The sequence below is a fragment of the Equus przewalskii genome, chromosome 26 (assembly GCF_037783145.1).
Source record: "Equus przewalskii isolate Varuska chromosome 26, EquPr2, whole genome shotgun sequence".
Classification (NCBI taxonomy): Eukaryota; Metazoa; Chordata; class Mammalia; order Perissodactyla; family Equidae; genus Equus; species Equus przewalskii.
The window spans coordinates 37,963,792-37,983,781 of NC_091856.1; the positions used below are offsets into that span (position 1 = coordinate 37,963,792).

The 19,990-nt window shown below is 46.8% G+C and overlaps 1 protein-coding gene across 18 annotated transcripts in view; it reads left to right on the forward strand.

Moving 5' to 3' along the window:
• Positions 1 to 416: 416 nt before the first annotated feature.
• Positions 417 to 19,990, forward strand: part of CAMSAP1 (calmodulin regulated spectrin associated protein 1) — a 68,524-nt gene continuing 48,950 nt past the window's right edge. For 4 of the 18 annotated variants that reach the window (XM_070595883.1, XM_070595886.1, XM_070595888.1 and 1 more), the window contains exons 1-2: positions 478 to 606; positions 744 to 903. In XM_070595883.1, coding sequence (XP_070451984.1) covers positions 744 to 903 — 160 coding nt within the window. In that variant the 5' untranslated portion in view covers positions 478 to 606. Of the gene's footprint in view, positions 607 to 627; positions 904 to 981; positions 1,351 to 19,990 lie in introns of those variants that run through there. The other 14 variants (XM_070595884.1, XM_070595887.1, XM_070595890.1 and 11 more) reach the window with 11 other exon arrangements.

A 19,990-nucleotide genomic window follows, 5' to 3' on the forward strand; every position in this document is an offset into this window, starting at 1 on the left:
AATCCGGGGCTGCATCCCGGGGCTCCGAGCCCTCCCGTCCGCCGCCTTCCCGAGGTCGCAGTCGGCCCGCGCGGGGGCCTCCGCGAGAGGCTCGGCCCCGTCGTGCGGCGGCTGTGGGACGCTCGTCCGGGCGACCCAGTGCCAGGGAGGAGGAGGCGCGGCCCAGACAAAGAGCTGCGGCGGAGCCCGCCGGGGGCCGTCAGCCCGCGCGACCCCGCGCCCGGCGCCCGCGGAAAGGGGCGGGCCCTCGGGCAGCGCCCACTGCGCCTGCGGGAAAGGGCGGGGCGAGCGCGGGCCGGGGGCGGGGCCTCGGGCAGCGCCCACTGCGCCTGCGGGAAGGGGCGGGGCGAGCGCGGGCCGGCACGGGGAGGCGAGCCGCGCCCAGTGCGCTTGCGTAGGGCCTCGGCGGTGCGCGCGCTCCCGCCGGTTGGCCGCCTCCTCAACCGCCGCCGCCCCCGGGCCCGCGCGCGCGTCCCCCGCCCCGGCCCGCGGACCGGCCCGCGCCCCCGCCTCGCCGCCCCCGGCCCCCGGGCCCCGGCCTCCCGGCCCGGCCCCGCAGCATGCGGCAGCAGCACCCGCGGCGGCGGCGCCGGCGGCGGCTGTGAGGTGAGGCCGGGCGGGCGGGGGCTCCGGCCGGCGGTCGGGGCCGGCCCCACGCGGGTCCCTCCCGGCGCGGCGGGGGCGGCGCCTTTGTTGCGGCCTCGCCGGTGCCGCCCGCGCTGCAGCGGCCTTTCTGTGTGCAGATGGTGGACGCGGGCGGCGGCGCGGCCGGGGAGGGCTGGCGGAGGATGGAGGCCGCGCCCGACGGCGCCGTGGACATCGTGCCGCTGGACCGCTACGACCCGGCCCGCGCCAAGATCGCCGCCAACCTGCAGTGGATCTGCGCCAAGGCCTACGGCATCGGTGGGCGGGGGCGGGCGGGGACGCGGGCGGGGGCCCGGGCGGGGGCTGGCGGGGTCGGGGGCCGGAGCTGGAGCCGGAGGCCGGGAGGCGGGCGGACCTGGGGCTCCTTTGTGCGCTGTCGGCCGCGCAGGGTCCCGCGCGGTGCGCGGCGCTCTGGGGTCACCTCCGGCGTGGACTGGCCGCGTGCGACCGAGCGAGGTGGCGGGGTCGGTGCCCAGCGTGCCCCCGTGCCGGCGAGGTCCTCCCGCAGGTGCAGCCGGAGCCGGCCCGGCGGAACCGTCCCCGGAGCGCGGGCGCGGGCGGGGCGCGGGGCCGGGTGCCACCCCTGATGCCCGGCCGGTCTCCATCCTCACCCGCCGAGCGCCGGTTCCCCGACCAGACGCTGCTGCTCAATGCACCGTCTTAATCAGCATCCTCCCCTCCGGTGAATTTGCTTCGAAGAACTGGGTAACCTTGTCGGCGAGCCCGATTTGCTAGGCCCTGATATTCTTAGTGGATTAAGACTCTCCTGTTTCCAGCTCTCGGAATTTTACAGGCCAAGTGCTTCTCATAATTGCTGGGCTCGGAGGCTTGCTTTATTGATTTCAGGTGCCTTTGTTTTAGGTACAAGATTGGGTTAATCCTGGGTAGTCTGTCTTCTCTTCGTTTAAGGCGTTTGAAAAAAATTGCCTTTATTCTGGTGAGGACAGTTTTGTTTCCAGAGGGGGACTCAAGTGGAGAGAGAAGCCTCTCAAGGAGGAGTTGGGTGGACCAGTTTTGAAAACTCGCTGGGCAGGCGTTTCCCGGCGACGGGCTCGCCCCGGTTGAGGTGGCCTGTGTCCTGGCCGGACTCAGTTAGTCATGAGGATGAACAGGCTCTGCAGGTCACGGGGATTCAATGCAGCCCGTGTTTTAGGTTGATTTCACGGTGTGCACGGGGAGTGTTTTCCTGTTTTGCAGTTACCAGTTTCACAGTCCGTGTTTATGACTCTGTCGAGCTTTATTCAATTTCCCTGTAGTATGCTAGGGAGGCATTGCCACATACACGAATTTACATGATTTTGGGGAAAATACAGAATTGATCAAAAGCATATATAAAATTTTAGAGTAAGGTGTGAAGAGTCATACCAGAGGAGCCGCTCAGGTATGTGGCAGTCAGTTTAAGGAAAAACTTGGGACCGGTCGCCTTTGCAGGGCAGTGGGCCGGGGTCCTCAGCTGGCAGCCTCCCCGTCCAGCCGCCTCACGTCTTGCGTTGGTGGTTGGTTTGCTTTTCTTTATATTTCAGCACGTACGTTTACATCACTGAGCTGTATGGTTTAGTTTTCTGTGTTTTGCGCCTTTAATAGTGGTCTTCTCCCGAGACTGCCTTATTCCGCGTTCCTCCTAGTCTCTTCGTCCCAGCTCCTCTCCTTGCTTTTTCACTGCTGTGTAGTGTTTCCCCAGAGGCCTGTGCTCTGTTCGTGGCGCTGGTTGGGTTGCAGGTCTGTGCTCTTAAGCACAGTGTGTTCTCAGCTGCTGGGGCACATGTGCAAGGTTTCACTCTGGTGTGTATTTTTTAAGATTTTGCGTATGGAAATGGTTAAGGCTCTAGTAATGAATGCTATATAGACGCAGATACTTTTAAAAAACCCTCTTGTTATTTGCTTTCCAATTTCTTTAGCAAAGTGAATGCATTTTTATCTTGTTGCCTTTCACTTTGGCATTCAGCGTGGGATCTGTCAGCTATCTGGAAACAAACGTGCAGCCCTCTCAGTGTTGGTATTGGATTAGTCGAGTTTTATTTCCAGTACCAGAGCACTGCTTGATACCTGTTGTCATCAGATAATTTATTCAAAAGCTGATATTAAAATAGGCTTTAGGGTTTTGAATTATTAAAGGTGGGTGTTTCTAGAACAGAACGTGAGCAGGAGCTGAAGGACGCTGGATGCCATCTGAGGATCTGAGACTGGCTTGCGTGTCGCCCGTTGGTCACGATCCCTTGGCTGAGGTGTGCTCATTGAACATGGATTTTAGGAGGTCTGCTGTCCGTTCATTTTTGCTGAATGAGAAGGCCGTTCCGTTCGATACTGTGGTTCAAGAAGGGCAGCAGATGTAGTTTTTTTCTAGGTGAAAATCTCGCTTTAAATTTACGTATTTAGGAGATCCCAATTCAGATGACCAAGAAGCCTCACCTCCGCTCACCTGAAGTGGTTTCGTGCATGCTCTTGGCATGGGGGTTGCAGCCCTGTGGGAGCCTCGATGCTGCCTGAGGGCTCTGGTCTTCCAGGACTCGGGGCGGGGAGTGATTTCCTAGGACAGTATGCATTTTTCACCTCTTTTCCTAACCCAGGGACCTGTTCTTTGTTTCTCCTTTTGGACATCTCCATGTGCCTCTCCAGCTTACTTTTCAGTTAATTAGACACGATTCTTTCAGTCTGCACACTTTAATTGTAAGTCAGTTTGAGGGGTATGATGGTGAAAGTGGCCTAAATATTTTCCTCGTTCTACAGTTGTTCATTAAGGAGCTAAATGAAACCAAGGAGTCTTTCCTCTTTGTGTAGGAATTGAAAGCATGCAGACACTCAGGCGAGGGGCTCTGAGGCTGCCTTCTTGTTTGTGTTTGCCTTTTGGGACTCTGTGTGTCCCTGGGGCCACCGGCTGCTGTTTGTAGTAAGTGGGGAGGCTCCGAGAGCTCACCCTTGGCCCGGCCTTGGGGTGGCATATGGTTATGCAGAAATGTTTCCTCCAACTTCTTCATCTCTGGTGCCACAGCCAAGAACTGTGGGCTGTCTTGAGCTTTTATTTTTAGATTCTGCCCCTCCTTTTTTGGGGTAACTCTTGTTTCATTGGCAGTGTTTTAATTATTTTTTTAGAAATAATATATTGGACATGTTGAAAGCTATTCATTTAAAAGTGTCTGTGAGAAGGTGTAGTCTGCTTAGTTGGAATATTTTGTGATGTCCTTTTGATTGAAAGTTGTAATAAATTGGTAAAAAAGTTTAAAGTAATGACTTGAAGTACCATTTATTTTACAGAATAGAGCTCTGGACTGGGGCTGTGGCATTCCTGGCTTTTGTTTTAGTCCCCAAGCTTAGGAAACTTAAAGGTTTCTAGGCCTTGGTTTCAGGGGACAGTGGGGGAGTAATAGCTTTTGCTAACTCTCAAGGACGATGTTGAACAGACAACCCAGGGAAAGTACGAGAAGCCACTCAGCTCTTTGCAAGCGTGTTGCTATGTAGCTCAGTGCTGGTATTGTCACCCTCTGAGGAGCCCTGGAAACCAAGTTGAGACTCACCATGGAGCTGAGCTTCCCTGACCTGGGCGGGGCCCGAGGGGCCACCAAGATCAACCTTCTCCTTTTACCAGCAGCAAACTGGGATGGAGAGAGAGCACGAGGCTGTCCAGAGCCCACTGCCAGTGAGGGATTACCGCTCGTCCTCTCAGTCTCTCGTTAGAGTAATTAAACTACTGATTAGGAAACCATGTTGTAGGATGGAAAATCTGTGCAGCCATTGACGAGGTATCTGTAATTGAGCCGCTGCCAGCTGTCTCATTATCTAGACCACAAGAATAGCTTGGATTCTCTGTTGCTTAATTGATATGAGGAGCAAAAGCCCTTCATTGTCAACTCTGGGGGGGACCACCTTGCTTTGTTATAGTGACGTTCGGCTAAAATGAATCGAGTGCTCGGAACCCCTCTCAGGTCCCAGGACTGGAAGTGAAACCCAGCTGTCGCTCTTGTCCCTGGACTAGCAGGAACAGCCGCCGTGCAAGGCTTGGTGGGGAGGCCCTCGTTCATAAGCATACCATCAGTTTTTTTTTGTTTTTGAGGAAGATCAGCTCTGAGTGAACATCTGCTGCCAGTCCTGCTCTTTTTGCTGAGGAAGACTGGCGCTGAGCCAACATCCGTGCCATCTTCCTCCACTTTATATGTGGGACACCTACCACAGCATGGCTGCCAAGCAGTGCCATGTCTGCACCTGGGATCCGAACCGGCGAACCCCAGGCTGCCGAAGCAGAACGTGCACACTTAACTGCTGCGCCACCGGGCTGGCCCCCCATCAAGTTTTTTGTGTGATTTGCTCAGATTATTAGTTTATGAATTTGAATAGTATTTCATAATAGTCTTCTGTTCTTAGTAAGGCATTTGGGTGCTTCTGAGATGGAGGTTACAGAGCACCCTAGGTGCACCTGCTAGGTGGTACAGGATGCTGTGGGGGTCACTGGTTGGTCTTGTAACATGACCTTCTCTCTGCTTGGGTGCACTGAGAACTGCCTGGTGTCTGTGGGGTCAGGGGTCATGGTTGTCCTGTTTACTACCATGTGTGCAGAACAGAGTCAGTGCTCAAATACTTGTCAAATGGATAAAAAGAGTTAGAAATGCCTTCGAAACAGGTGGACTAGAAAGATGTGCTTTGTGATTCTGTCCTGGTGGCCATGCATGGGTGCATTTGTATTTCTGAAGATACACCATTTTGCACATGTTCTCTTTCCTGTCCTGATGCCACAAGTTAAATATTAACAAAGAATATCAATCCGTCTTTAAGTTCAGACTGTCCTAATCCTTTAAATTTGAGTGACTCTCGAAAGAGTTGGCCACTATTGTGCTTCTGCATGTTCAGTTTACGCAAATCTTCTTCCAAAGGCCCTTAGTATTTTGTTCTTTGGATTGCTTTTGTCTTCATAGTAGCTTGTAGGCTTCTCCTGTTTGATTTTTGTGTGGCTGTATCACCATTATATGTGCCAGTGTTCTTTTACTTCCTAGTTGAACTCTTGAAAAACTCAGGTTGCTGTCATTTTTCTTCTAATCTGAAGGTGACCAGGATGGAGCCAATATTACGTTCACTCGTACAGTAATAATCCCAGAACTCTCATGTGTATGATTGTGTTTTGCACTACAGGAAATACGGGGGGAAGTTATATGGTGCCATCTCCTCAGTTGCTTAGAATCCACATGAACTACTGACATATACAAAGGAAAATGAAATAGTGCAGGCACTGAGAAATGGCAGCATGACATCAGTGCCAGAGCTGTCTTGAGGCAGAATATGGAGCTGGCAGGTGGGCGAGTGGGGACCACAGTGCACGGGCCGCAGGGGGCATTGGTGGCTGTGAGAGGGCTCCCTTGGGAGGCTTCAGAGGTGATAGGCTTTGATGGATGGGTGAGGTTTGGGTAGGCCCCACAAGAGTAGAGGGGAGCGCATCTGGCCAGGTTCCGTGCAAGGAAGAAGTGTTTGTGGGCACTGAGTCGATTAACCTCGTTGTGACAGAGGATTTGTGGACTGAAATAGTAGGTGATTAGTTTGGGGAATAGTCTGGGCCAGATTGTTCGTGGTGTTCCGAGCTGGCTGGGGATTTCTTTCATGCTGTGTGCCTGGGAAGGTTTTTGTGTAGGGCGTGGTGTGACGAGAGAGGTAGCCTGGCAAGATTCTTCTAGCAGGTTGGAGCGGGTAGAGGCTCTAGTCAGCTGGAGTAGCCGGGAGCTTGTCTTAGTCCATTTGGGCTGCTATAACAAGAAACCGTACGCTGGGCGGCTTACCAACAGCGGCCGTTGATTTCTCACAGCTCTGGAGGCTGGTCCGCAGGTCGGGTGTCTGGTGAGGGTCTGCTCCCTGGTTCGTAGGTGGCTGTCTTCTTGCTGTGTGCTCGCGTGGCAGAAGGGCCAGGGAGCTCTGTGGAGCCTCATTATATGGGCCCTAATTCCATTTATGAGGGCGCCACCCTCATGACCTAGTCACCTCCCAGAGGCCCCATCTCCTTATATCTTCACCTTGGGGGTGAGAGGGGACACATACGTTGAGTCCGTAGCAGAGCTGATGTCATTTTGGCTTGAAGTGCCAAGGCCTTGCCTAGTTTGTCTGCAGTGAGAATGAGAAGGGTAGATTGAGCCCACGGGTCCCAGGAAGGCAGAGTCCCTGAGACTGGTTGATTGATGGCAGGGATGGGAGGTGGGCGCTGGGCAAGCGTGAGGAAGAGGCAGCAGGCACGGCCACCTTGAGCTTGCGGTACCCTTGGCGGGAACATTTATAATCTTTATTCCATAGAGCTGTTCTTTCATGGCTTTGTTATCACATATGGAAAGACACTCTTTGAATTACTTCTATTTCTGACTTCCTTCCTAAGCTCTCGCTTAGCCCTGTTTTTCTTATTGTTCAAGCTAACTGGTTCACTTAAATATCCCTTAGTCACTGTCCTCCGGTGACTCCACTTCGAACTCAGTCAAAATTAAACTTCTGTCAGTTCAACAGAGGATCGTGTTGTGGACTGTGGGGTCCTCGATGTGCTTCTCAGGGGTCACGTAGTGCCGGACACGGCCACGCTCACAAAGACCGATGATGCCTGAGAGAGCAGCAGGTGCTATGGCAGAACAGGTAAGAGAGGGAGAGAAACTCCCCTGAGGGAATCTGGAAGGTTCCGTTCAAGAAAGTGAAGCTGAGTTTGTGGCTTAGGTGGGTAAGAACCAGGTGAAGGTAAGGGAACAAACAGAGAAACCAGGATGAGGAGGGGAGGAGGGCTGTGGTGTCCTTCATGCTGACGGAAAGGCTAGTTAGTGTTCTAGTTGGGGTGGAATGTGAATTGAGCTGCAGCAGAGGTGGAACAATCTAGATTGGAAAGAATGCCTAGGGCCAGGTCTTGGAATGCCCTCAATGGCTCTTGATCAGTTGAAGTTTTGTTGTGTGTGAATTGGGGAGCCGCTGAAGGCTTCTGAGGCGGGAGGAGGTAGGTGAACCCTGGCTTTCTGGAGAAGTCTCTGTAGGGTAGGTTAACACCCATTGTTGGATATATGTGAAGAATTTTATTTTGGACGTTTGAGAAAAACAGCTTTATTGAGGTACTTTACATATAATAAAATGCACACATTTTAAGAGTATAGTTTGATGAGTTTAAACAAGTGTCTACTCACCTGTGAGCAGGACACAATCAAGGTAAACATTTCATCACCTCCAAGGCTTCCCTTGCGCCCCCTCCAGTCAGTCCCAGCCAGAGCTTCGCTGACCTGCCCCTGTCCCTGTGGGTTAGTTGGGTTTCTAGCGTTTCATTGCTCTCTAATCATACCTCACATCCTCTTTGGCTTCTTCACCCAGCACGGTGTTTTTGAGAGTCACCCATGTGTGTAGATCTTTTTTGCTGAGTGGTAGTAGTAATCTTCATTGTTTGGCTGCCCACATTTTCCTTATTCATTCACTTGTTGATGGACACTTAGTTGCATCCAGTTTTTGTGTCTCAGGAATAAAGCTGCTGTGAACATTCATGTACCAGTCTGTGTGGACATGTGTTTTCATCGGCCTGGGTAAATACCTGGGCATGGCATTACTGGGTCATACCTGTGTGACTGCCCAGTTGTTGTCCAAAGTGGCTGTGTCATTTTTTATTTCTACCGGCAAAGTGAGAGAGTTCCAGTTTCTCTGCATCCCTGCCAACATGTGGCGTTGTCAGTCTTTTTAATTTTAGCCATTCAAGTGGATGGATTGTGCTATCTCACTGTCATTTTGGTCTGCATTTTCCTGATGACTAATGGTGATGAGCATTTTTTTATATGCTTATTGGCCATTTGAATCTTTTTTCTATGAAATATCTTTTCAGATCTTTGGCCAATTTTTTTTACAAATTGAACTTTTATTTTCAGATAATTGTATGTTAACATTCAGTTGTAAGAAATCATACAGAGAGGTCTTGGGCACACTTCACCTGGTTTCCCCAGTGGCAACTTCACAACCAGGATGTTGACATTGTATCATCTGGCTATAAAACAATCCATCCTGCAAGGACCTTTTCTGTTCTGTTGCCCTTTTATGACCGCACCTGCCTCTTCCTTCTGCCTGCTTTGGGTTTATTTTGCTCTTCTTTGTCTGGTTTCTTGAGGTAGGAACTTAGATTATTGATTTGAGACCTTTCCTCTTGTCTAGCATAAGCATTTAGTACTGTAAATTTTCCACTCAATACTGCCTTCGCTGCATTCCACATATGTTGTTGTGTTGTATTTTCGTTTTCATTAAGTTCTTTGTATTTTTCTTTATTTCTTTTGATACTTTCTCTTTAACCCATGAATTATTTAGAAGTGTAATTTCCAAGTATTGAGATTTTCCTCTTTTGTTATTATTTCTAATATGATTCTCTTATGGTAAGATGACATACAGTTACTCTGTATGATTTCTATTCTTTTAAGTTCGTTTGTTTTGTGGCCCAGGATGAGGTCTATTTTGGTGACTGTGCCCTGGGCATGTGAAGAAATGTGCATTCTTTTGTGGGGTGGAGTGTTCCGTACATGTCAGTCAGATTCTGTTGGTTGGTTGAGTGGTTCAGATCTCTTGCCTTGTTGCTTTTCTGTCTGGCGGTACTGTCAGTTGCTCATGGGGTGGTAAAGTCCCTGACTGTGCTGAAGACTTGTCTGTTTCTCTTGGCAGCGCTGTTCATTTTTTCCATGTGTTTTGAGGCTCAGTAGTTTGGCACATACACATTTAGGATCGTAAGGTCTTCCTGGTGGACTGACACTTTTACCATTATGTAGTGTTCCTCTGTCTCTAGTAATTTTCCTTCTACTTTATCAGATGTTAATATAGCTGTATCTGCCTTTTTATTTATTTTATTTTTGTATTTTTTGCTGAGGAAGATTAGCCCTGAGCTAACATCCATGCCAGTCCTCTTCCACTTTATGTGTGGATCGCTGCCACAGCATGGCTGACAGGTGATACATGTCCGTGCCTGGGATCTGAACCCGTGAACCCAGGCCACTGAAGTGGAGTGCACCGAACTTAACCACTACGCTGTGGGATCAGCCCCTATACCTGCCTTTTAAAAAATTTAAGTGTTTGCCTGATATAGACTTTTCTATTTCTTTACTTTCAGCTGCCTAAGTCCTTGAATTCCAAGTGAGTTTCTTGTAAACAGCATATAGTTGTGTCAGTTTTTTATCTGCTCTGCCAGTCTCTCTTACTTGGTGTGTTTAGGTATTTACATTTAATGTAATTGTTGCTATGTTAGGGCTTAAGTCTGACATTTTATTGTTTTCTGTTTTCTCTGTTTCTTGTTCCTGTTTCTTTTTTTTTTGCCTTCCTATGGATTACTTGACTATTTTTTAGGATTCCGTCTTGATTTATTTATATTGTTTTGAGTGTCTCTCTTTGTATAGTTTTCTTAGTGGTTGCTCTGGGTATTACAGTGTACAGATGTGATTTACAATGGTTGACACGTCTTGTTTTACTATTTTGGGTGAAGTGTGGAAACCTATTTTCCATTTAGGTCCCTTTGCTCTCCCCACTTCTATTTTTCATTTTATTTTTAAAAATTTTATTCAGGTCATATTGGTTTATAACATTGTGTAATTTTAGGTGTACATTATTATGTATCAGCTTCAGTGTAGACTGCATCCTGCTCACCAGCAGTAGGCTAGTTTTGATCCGTCACCATACTTATGTGCCCCTTCACCCTTTTTGCCCACCACCTAATCCCCTTCCCCTCTGGTAACTACTGAACTGTTCTCTTTGTCCATGTGTTAGTTTATCTTCCATGTGAGTGAAATCGTTCGGTGTTTGTCTTTCTTTGTCCGGCTTATTTCGCTTAACATAATACCCTCAAGGTCATCCACGTTGTTGCAAATGGGACGATTTGGTCTTTTCTTATGGCCGAGTAGTATTCCATTGTGTATGTGTGTGTATATGTATACATACACACACCCCACATGTTCTTTATCCATTCATTGGTTGATGGGCACTTGGGTTGCTTCCACATCTTGGCTATTATGAATAATGCTGCAGTGAACATAGGGGTGCCTAAATCTCTTTGTATTGTTGATTTCATATTCTTCTCATAAATACCCAGTAGTGGGATAGCTGGATCATACAGTATTTCTATTTTTAATTTTTTGAGAAATCTCCATACTGTTTTCCATAGTGGCTGCACCAGTTGCATTCCCATCTGCTGTGTATGAGGGTTCCCTTTTCTCCACATCCTCCCCAACACTTACTATTTCTCGTCTTGTTAATTATAGCCATTCTGACGGGTGCAAGGTGATATCTCCTTGTAGTTTTGATATGCATTTCCCTAATAATTAGTGACATTGAACATCTTTTCATGTGCCTGTTGGCCGTCTGTATATCTTCTTTGGAAAAATGTTCATAGCGTCTGCCCATTTTTTGATCATCTTGTTTGTCTTTTTGTTGTCGAGTGATATGAGTTTTTTTATATATTTTGGAAATTAACCCCTTGTCAGATATATGATTCGTAAATATTTTCTCCCAGTTGGTGGGTTGTCTTTTCATTTTGTTGATGATTTCCTTTGCCTTGCAGAAGGTTTTTAGTCTGGTGTAGTCCCATTTATTTTTTCTTTTGTTTCCCTTGCCTAAGTAGACATGGTATTCGAAAAGATGCTGCTAAAAGCAATATCAAAGGGTGTACTGCCTATATTTTCTTCTAGGAGTTTTATGGCTTCAGGTCTTACATTCAAGTCTTTAATCTGTTGTGAGTTAATTTTTATGTATGGTGTAAGATAATGGTCTACATTCATTCCTTTGCATGTGGCTGTCCAGTTTTCCCACCACCATTTATTGAAAACACTTTCCTTTTTCCGTTGTATGTTCTTGGCTCCTTTGTTGAAGGTTAGCTGTCCATAGGTGTGTGGTTTTATTTCTGGGTTTTTGATTCTGTTCCATTGATCTGTGGTGTCTGTTTTTGTGCCAGTACCATTCTGTTTTGATTACTATGGCTTTGTAGTATATTTTGAAGTCAGGGATTTTGATGCCTCCAGCTTTGTTCTTTTTTCTTAGGATTGCTTTGGCTATTTGGAGTCTTTTGTTATTCCATATAAATTTTAGGATTCTTCTATTTCCATGAAGAATGTCATTGGGATTCTGATTGGGATTGCATTGAATCTGTAGATTGCTTTAGGTAATATGGACATTTTAACTGTTTATTCTTCCAATCCATGTGCATGGAATGTCTTTCCATTTCTTTGTGTCTTCTGTGATTTCTTTCAACAATGTCTTAGTAGTTTTCCGTGTATGGGTCTTTCACCTCCTCGGTTGAATTTGTTTGTAGATATTTTGTTCTGTTTGTTGCAATTGTAAATTAGATTGTATCCTTGCCTTCTCTTCCTGCTAGTTTGTTATTAGTGTATAGAAATGAACTGATTTTTGTAAGTTGATTTTGTACCCTGTGGCTTTGGTGTAGTTGTTGATTATTTCTAATAGCTTTCTGGTGGATTCCTTAGGGTTTTATATATATAATTGTTTCATCTGCAAACAGAGTTTCACTTCTTCATTGCCTATTTGGATTCCTTTTATTTCTTTTTCTTGCGTAATTGCTCTGGCCAAAACCTCCAATACTATGGTGAATGGGTGTGGTGAGAGTGGGCAACCTTGTCTTGTTCCTATTCTCAGAGGGATGGCTTTCAGTTTTTCACCATTAAGCATAATGTTGGCTGTGGGTTTGTCGTATTTGGCCTTTATTATGTTGAAGTACTTTCCTTTTATACCCATTTTATGGAGAGTTTTTATCATAAATTGATACTGGATCTTGTCAAATGCTTTCTTTGCATCTATTGAGATGATCATGTGATTTTTATTCCTTGTTTTGTTAATGTGGTGTATCACATTGATTGATTTGCAGATGTTGAACCATCCCAGTGTCCCTGATATAAATCATACATGATTGTGGTGTAAGATCTTTTTAATGTGTTGCTATATTCGATTTGCCAGTATTTGGTTGAGGATTTTTGCATCTGTGTTCATCAGCGACATTGGCCTGTAATTTTCCTTCTTTTGTGTGGTCCTTGTCTGGTTTTGGTATCAGGGTGATGTTGGCCTCATAAAATGAGTTAGGAAGTGTTCTGTCTTCTTCACTTTTTTGGAATGGTTTGAGAAGGATAGGTATTAAATCTTCTTTGAATGTTTGGTAGAATTCTCCAGAGAAGCTATCTGGTCCTGGACTTTTGTTTTTGGGGAGGTTTTTGATGACTGTTTCAATCTCTTTACTTGTGCTTGGTCTATTCAGATTCTCTATTTCTCCTTGATTCAGTGGTAGGAGGTTGTATGAATCTAAGAATTTATCCATTTCTTCTAGGTTGTCCACTTTGTTGGTATTTAGTTTTTCATAGTGTTCTCTTATGATCCTTTGTATTTCTGTGGTATCTGTTGTAATTTCCACTCTTTCATTTTTAGTTTTATTCTTCTGTGCCTTCTCTCTTTTTTTTCTTTGTGAGTCTGGCTAAGGGTCTGTCAGTTTTGTTCGTCTTCTCACAGAACCAACTCTTAGTTTTGTTGGTCCTTTGTACTGCTTTTTAAGTCTCTATTTCATTCATTTATGCTCGAATTTTTTTGTGTAAAGATTGGCACCTGAGTAACAACTGTTGCCAATCTTTTCTTTTTTCTTTTTCTTCTCTGCAAAGCCCCCCAGTACACAGTTGTATATTATAGTTGTGAGTGCCTCTGGTTGTGCTGTGTGGGACACCATCTCAGCGTGGCCTGATGAGCGGTGCCATGTCTGTGCCCAGGGTCTGAACTGGTGAAACCCTGGGCCACTGAAGCAGAGCACGCAAACTTAACCACTCGGCCACAGGGCCAGCTCCTATGCTCTAATTTTTGTTTCCCTCCTTCTGCTGACTTTGGGCTTTGTTCTTTTCCTAGTTCTGTTAGGTGTAGTTTACTTATTTGAGAGTTTTCTTCTTTTTGAGGTGGGCCTGTATTGCTATCAATTTCCCTCTTATAGCATTGCTTTTGTTGCATCCCGTAAGAGTTGGTATGTTGTGTTTTCATTTTCATTTGTCTCCAGGTATTTTTTGATTTCTCCATCGATCCAGTGGTTGTTCAGTAGCCATGTTATTTAGTCACCACATATTTGTGTCTCTCCCCAGCTTTTTCTTGTAGTTGATTTTTGGTTTCCTAGCATTGTGGTCAGAAAAGATGCTTGATAGGATTTCAGTCTCCTTATCTTTATTGAGGCTTGCCTTGTTACCCAACATATGGTCTCTCTTTGAGAATGTTTCATGTGCACTTGAGAAGAATGTGTGTTCTGTTGCTTTTTTTTTTTTTTCAGGAAGATTAGCCCTGAGCTAACATCTGCTGCCAGTCCTCTTTTTGCTGAGGAAGACTGGCCCTGAGCTAACATCCATGCCCATCTTCCTCTGCTTTATATGTGGGATGCTGCCACAGCATGGCTTGCCAAGCGGTGCCATGTCTGCACCCGGGATCTGAACTGGTGAATCCTGGGCTGCCGGAGTGGAATGTGCGAACTTAACCACTGTGCCACCGGGCCGGCCCGTCTGCTGCTTTTTGATGGAAAGTTCTATATGTATCTATTAAGTCTGTCTGATCTAGGTTTCCATTTAAGGCCGCTGTTTCCGTGTTGACTTTCTGTCTGGATGATCTGTCCATTGATGTAAGTGAGATGTTGAAGCCCCTACTCTTTTTGTGTTGCTATCAGTTTCTCCCTTTAGGTCTGTTAATAGTTGCTGTATATACTTTGGTGCGCCTGTGTTAGGTGCCTGTGTCTTCATAAGTACTATGTCCTCTTGGTGTAGCATCTCTTTTAGCACGCATGCTGCTCCTCTTTGTGTCTCATTGTCTTTTTTATCTTGAAGTCTGCTTTGTTTGACAGAAGGATGGCAGCACCTGCTTTCTGTTATTTGCCGTTTCCTTGAAGTATTGTCTCCCATCCCTTCTCTCTCAGCCTCTGTTTGTCTTTAGAGCTGAGGTGTGTTTCCTGGAGGCAGCATATTGTTGGGTCTTGTTTTTTAATCCATCCCTCCACTCTCTGTCTTTTGATTGGAGAATTCAATCCATTTATGTTTAGAGTGATTATTGATATATGAGGGCTTAATGCTGCCATTTTATCTCGCTTTCTGGTTGATCTATATTTCCATTGTTTCTCTTCCCTTGTATTTCTGACTGCCATTTCACTTTGGTGGTTTTCTTTGATGGTTTTCTGAGTTTTCTCTTTGTTTATGATTTGTAGCTCTGCTGTGATTTCTTATTTAGTGGTTACCATGAGGTTTGTATAACAGATCTCATAGATAAGATAGTCCATTTTCTGATAGCCTCTTATCTCTATTAGTCTAAGCTGGTTCCTTTTCTTTCCTCTTCCCCTTCTGAGTTATTGTTGTCACAAATTGTTCTTTTCTGTGTTGTGAGTTTGTGACTAAATTGAAGTGTTTATATTTATTTTTGATGCTTTCCTTTGCTTTGTCTTTTATGTTATAATTAAGTGTTTACTGATCTGTTCTGGTATACAGCTGCAGTTTTCTGATTCTGTCTATTTGTCTACTTGCTCAGGGTTTTGTAACCCTTTGCCTCTTTGTTACAGGTCTGAGGGCATCCTTAATCACTTCTTGTAAGGGAGATCTAGTGGTGATGAACTCCCTCAGCTTTTGTTTGTCTGGGAAAGCTTTTATTTCTCCATCGTTTCTGAAGGATAGTTTTGCTGGATTGAGTATTCTTGGCTGGAAGTTTTTGTCTTTCTGTATTTTAAAAATATCATTCCACTCTCTCCTAGCCTGTGAAGTTTCTGCTGAGAAACCTGCTGAAAGCCTGATAGGGGTTCCTTTGTAGGTTATTTTCTTCTGCTTTGCTGCCCTTCATATTTTTTCTTTGTCCTTGACTTTTGTCAGTTTTCATATTATGTGCCTTGGAGAATGTCTTTTTGCATTGATGTGTTTAGGAGTTCTTTTGGCTTCAGGTACTTGTAAGTCCAGTTCCTTCCTCAGGTTTGGGAAGTTCTCAACTATTATTTCTTTGAACAAGCTCTCTGCTCCTTTCTCCCACGCTTTTTGCTCTGGACTACCTGTAATCCTTATGTTGCTTTTCCTAATTGAGTTGGATATTTCTCAAGGAATTTCTTCATTTTAAAAAATCTTAGTTCAGTTCTCTCTTCTCCTCCAGCTGAAACATTTCTATATTTCTGTCCTCTAAATCACTAATTCTGTCCTCCTTGTCAGCTCTAGTTTTTATGGATTCTAGATTATTTTTTATCTCATTAATTGTGTTCTTCATATCCAGATTTTTCTCTTTTTTTCTGCTAAGGAAGATTAGCCCTGGGCTAACATCTGTGGCCAGTCTTCCTCTTTTTTTGCTTGAGGGAAGGTTAGCTGTGAGCTAAAGTCTATGCCAGTCTTCCTCCACTTTATACGTGGATTGCCACTGCAGCAGGACTGATGAGTGGTGTAGGTCCACACCTGGGATCCTGAACCTGAGAACCCGAGCTGCTGAAGTGGGGCACGCTGAAATTAACCACTATGCTATGGGGCTAGCCCCTGTGTTTTTTTTTATTCTTAGAGTTTCAATCTCTTTGGTGAAGTATTCTTTGTGCTCATCAATTTTATTCCTTAGCTCATTGAACTGTCTTTCTGAGTTTTCTTGTAACTTGTTGAGCTCCTTTGTGATAATTTTCTTTTTGCCTTTTCTTTTTTTTTTTGAAAGATTTGCTCTGAGAGCTAACACCTGTTGCCACCCTTCCTCTCTGTGTTTTTCCTCCCAAAGCCCCAGTGCGTAGCTGTAGATTCTAGGTGTGCGTCCCCCAGTTCTCCTGTGTGCCTCACCGCCACAGCATGGCTGTGGACAGACGGGGGGTGTGGCTCTGCGCCAGGAACTGAACCCAGGCCCCCGAAGTGGAACGTGTCGGACTGTAGCAGTTGGGCCATAAGGGCTGGCTGTATGATAATGTTTTCAATTCTCTGTTATTTAGATTGTGAATTTCTGTGGGCTCAGGGTTGGTTTCTGGAGACTGCTCATTTTCCTTCTGCTCTGAAGTGTTACAGTAGTTCATGGTGTCTGATGAATTGACCCTTTGCTGGCGCATTTGTGTAGTATCAGGTTGCAGATGCCACCTGCCACCTCTGGATGGCGGGGCAGGAGCTGTGTTTTCTGATCCCGCGCCATCTGTGGGAAGTTGTGCTGGTAGGGCTTCTCTGTGTCTGCGCACTGGCCACAGCTGCTTGGCAGGTCACGCACTCACGTGCAGGTGGGGCCCCTGTGCTCCACAGATGGTCACTCTGGTGCAGGACCACTGTGCTCAGCAGGGGATGGTGGAGCTGCTGTGCAGGGCAGGAGGGGAGGGGGCACTTTCTTTCCTGTGTGCTGCTCTGTGCTTGCAGTTGGCTTGGCTGAGCTGCTGGGCTTGGTGAGGGCTCCCTCATGGGCACTGCGTTGTGCCACTAGGCGGGGAGCGTTCCCACGGGTGGGCTGCCACAGCACAGTGGGTACTCCCGCAGGCCTGGCTATAACTCTGAAAGTGTCCCCACATTGTGGGCTGCCCCTGCCTCCTCTTACAGTCATGCCAGCTGTTGTCTGAGGACCTGAGACCTAGATTGCTGCCCCTGGAGGGGTGAAGGGTGTGCTCATCTATTTCCACTCCCTCCCCGGGATCTTGCTCTCCCACCTTCAGACGCATGGCTGCGTGGATCTCTCAGACGTCCTATTATGCTGTGCAGGCAATCTTCTGCTGGTTAATGCATGTCCTTTAGTTGTAACTTGGAGGGGAGAGACAAAAGGGAACAACTTAGTCCTCTATACTGCTGATGTCGCTCCTTCTCCCTACTTTTTTTGTTGTTGTTGAGGAAGATTGGCCCTGAGCTAAAATCTGTGCGAGTGTTTCTCTGTTTTGTATGTGAGTTGCTGCCGCTGCATGACTTGATGAGCGGCATGTAGATCTGCACCTGGGATCTGAACCTGTGAATCCCGGGCTCCAGAAGCGCAGCCCGTGAACTTAACCACCGCACCACTGGACCAGCCCCTTCTCTCTGGGACTTTTTGTTTTTTTTTTTGAGGAAGATTAGCCCTCAGCTAACTACTGCCAATCCTTCTCTTTTTGCTGAGGAAGACTGGCCCTGAGCTCACATCCATGCCCATCTTCCTCTGCTTTATATGTGGGATGCCTACCACAGCATGGCTTTTGCCAAGTGGTGCCATGTCCGCACCCGGGATCTGAACTGGCGAACCTAGGGCCGCCGAGAAGCGGAATGTGTGCACTTAACCACTGTGCCACCGGGCCGGCCCCTCCCTGGGACTTTTAAATACTATATTTTGAGTATCTGAAGGTGCTGTAGTTTTTGTTTGTCTTTAGATGTAGTTTAGAAAACTCATGAGGAGCATAGTGTGTTGTATTTACCCATGTTACCCGTTTCTTTCCATTATTCTTTCTTCCTGATGCTCCAAGATTCTTTCTTTATCATTTTCTTTCTATTTGGAGAGCTTCCTTTAGCCATCTTTTAAGGTTGGCGAAGGACATGTTCTTTTAGTTTTCCTTTGTCTGAAAAGGTCTTTATTTTTCCGTCATTCCTTAAGGATAGATTCGCCAGATGTGGAGTCTGGCTGACAGTTCTTCTCCCTGAGCCCTTGAAGAACGTGCCGCTTCCCTCTGGCCTCCAGGTTCAGAGGAGACGCGCACTGCCAGTTGAGTTGGTGGTTCCCTAGTCGCACTGCGTCCTTTCTCTCCAGCTGCTCCACAGTGTTCTCTCTGCCTTTAGGTTTCAGAAGTTTGATTATAATGTGTCTCGGTGTGGATTTCTTTGGGTTTATTCTGTTTGGGATTCACTCAGTTTATTGAAATCTGGGTTTATATCTTTTGCCATATTTGGGAAGTTTTAAGCCATTATTCCCTCAAATATTCTTTCAGCCCCACTCTCTCTCCTCTTCTGGGACTCCAGTGATGGAAATGTTAGATCTTTTTTTATTCTCCCAAGGTCCCTGCAGCTCTGTTCATTTCATTTTTTCCGTGTGTTTTCTGTTAGTTGTTCGGAATGGGCAGATTCTGTGTGTGGCATTCACTGATTTTAGCCTCTGTCGTCTCCACTTTGCTGTCGAGACCATCTAGTGAGTTTTAAAATTTATTACTCTTAGTTTCAGTCCTATGTTTGGTTCTTTTTGTAACTTCTTTTTCTTTGCTGGAATTTCTATTTTTCGTTTGTTTCAAGAGAATTTGTAATTGCTTCTGGAATCGTTTTTATGAAGACTGCTTTAAAATCCCTGTCAGGATAGTTCCAGCATTTGACTCATCTTGGGGTTGGTGTCAGTTGATTGTCTTTTCTCATTAAAGTCATGGTTTTCCTTCTTTTGGGTGTGACAGGTGAGTTTGGGCTGTTTCCTGGGCATTTTCCCTGTTATGTCGGGAGACTGGGTGCCCTGGGAACCTCTGGTTGTAGCAGGCAGTCTCCCTGTTTAGGGTCAGCAGGGCCTCACCGACCTCTGTGGCTGGTTCCAGAGACAGCCTAATGTTCAGAGCCTGCGTGGTGCCATTTTGATCCGCCTGGTGTGTCTGCTGCTGGGGTTCCTACTGCCCTTGCTGGCGTTGCTCTAGGAGGCAGAGGAGCTTCCCAGGACCGTACTGTCTGGTGTCCTGGGTGGGGTGAGATTCTCTGCCTGCAGGATGAAGAGCTTCCAGGCTGGGTGCTTGTTATGGCAGGGTACCCCATGCCTCTGGGGGATGCAGAGCATTCCTGGGCCGAGTGCTTGTTGTGGTGTGGTCCCACTGCTGCATTCCCCTGGTGCAAGGTGTCTGGGGTGGGAGGATGTGTCTCAGGCCCTGTGGGGAAGGAGACTGCTTCTGGGCTGAGTGCAGTGTTGAGGTAGGCATCCCAGGATGCTTGTTAGTTGGGCTTCCTGGTGATCCACTGCTGCCTGGGCCAGGCTGGCCTGGTGTAGTAGGTGGGACTCCCCATTCCACCCGGGGCAGGAAGGAGCCTACTTGGCGTGCCTTCACCTGCTAGGCCAGGGGTCGGGAGATACCAGGCCTGGGTCACCTTTTGTTGGATGGGAGGTCGTCAGACACTCTGTTGCTGTGCTGTTCCTGCAATCCTGGGGTCCCAAAGCAGTTTCCCTTCCCTTCCACTTTTCAGAGTTCTCCTCTGGTTGTCTTTTGAATCATTTCCAAGGTTTACAGTTGTGCTTAGTGGAGAGGGGCAGGGAGAGACAAGTCTCTGCCATCTGGTCCTGACCAGATGTCCCTTCTGGCTGCTTTAAAGGTTGCCCTGTCTTTGTATTTTATCAGTATTACTGTGATGATGTTCTTTGGTCTGTAGATTTCCTTTTTTTTATCCTGCTGAGTTTCATGAATTTTACAAGTATTGGAAAATTCTTGTCCTTCATCTGTTGAAATACTGTTTCTGCCCCGTATTTCCTCTACTTTCCTTCCGGACCTCCAGTC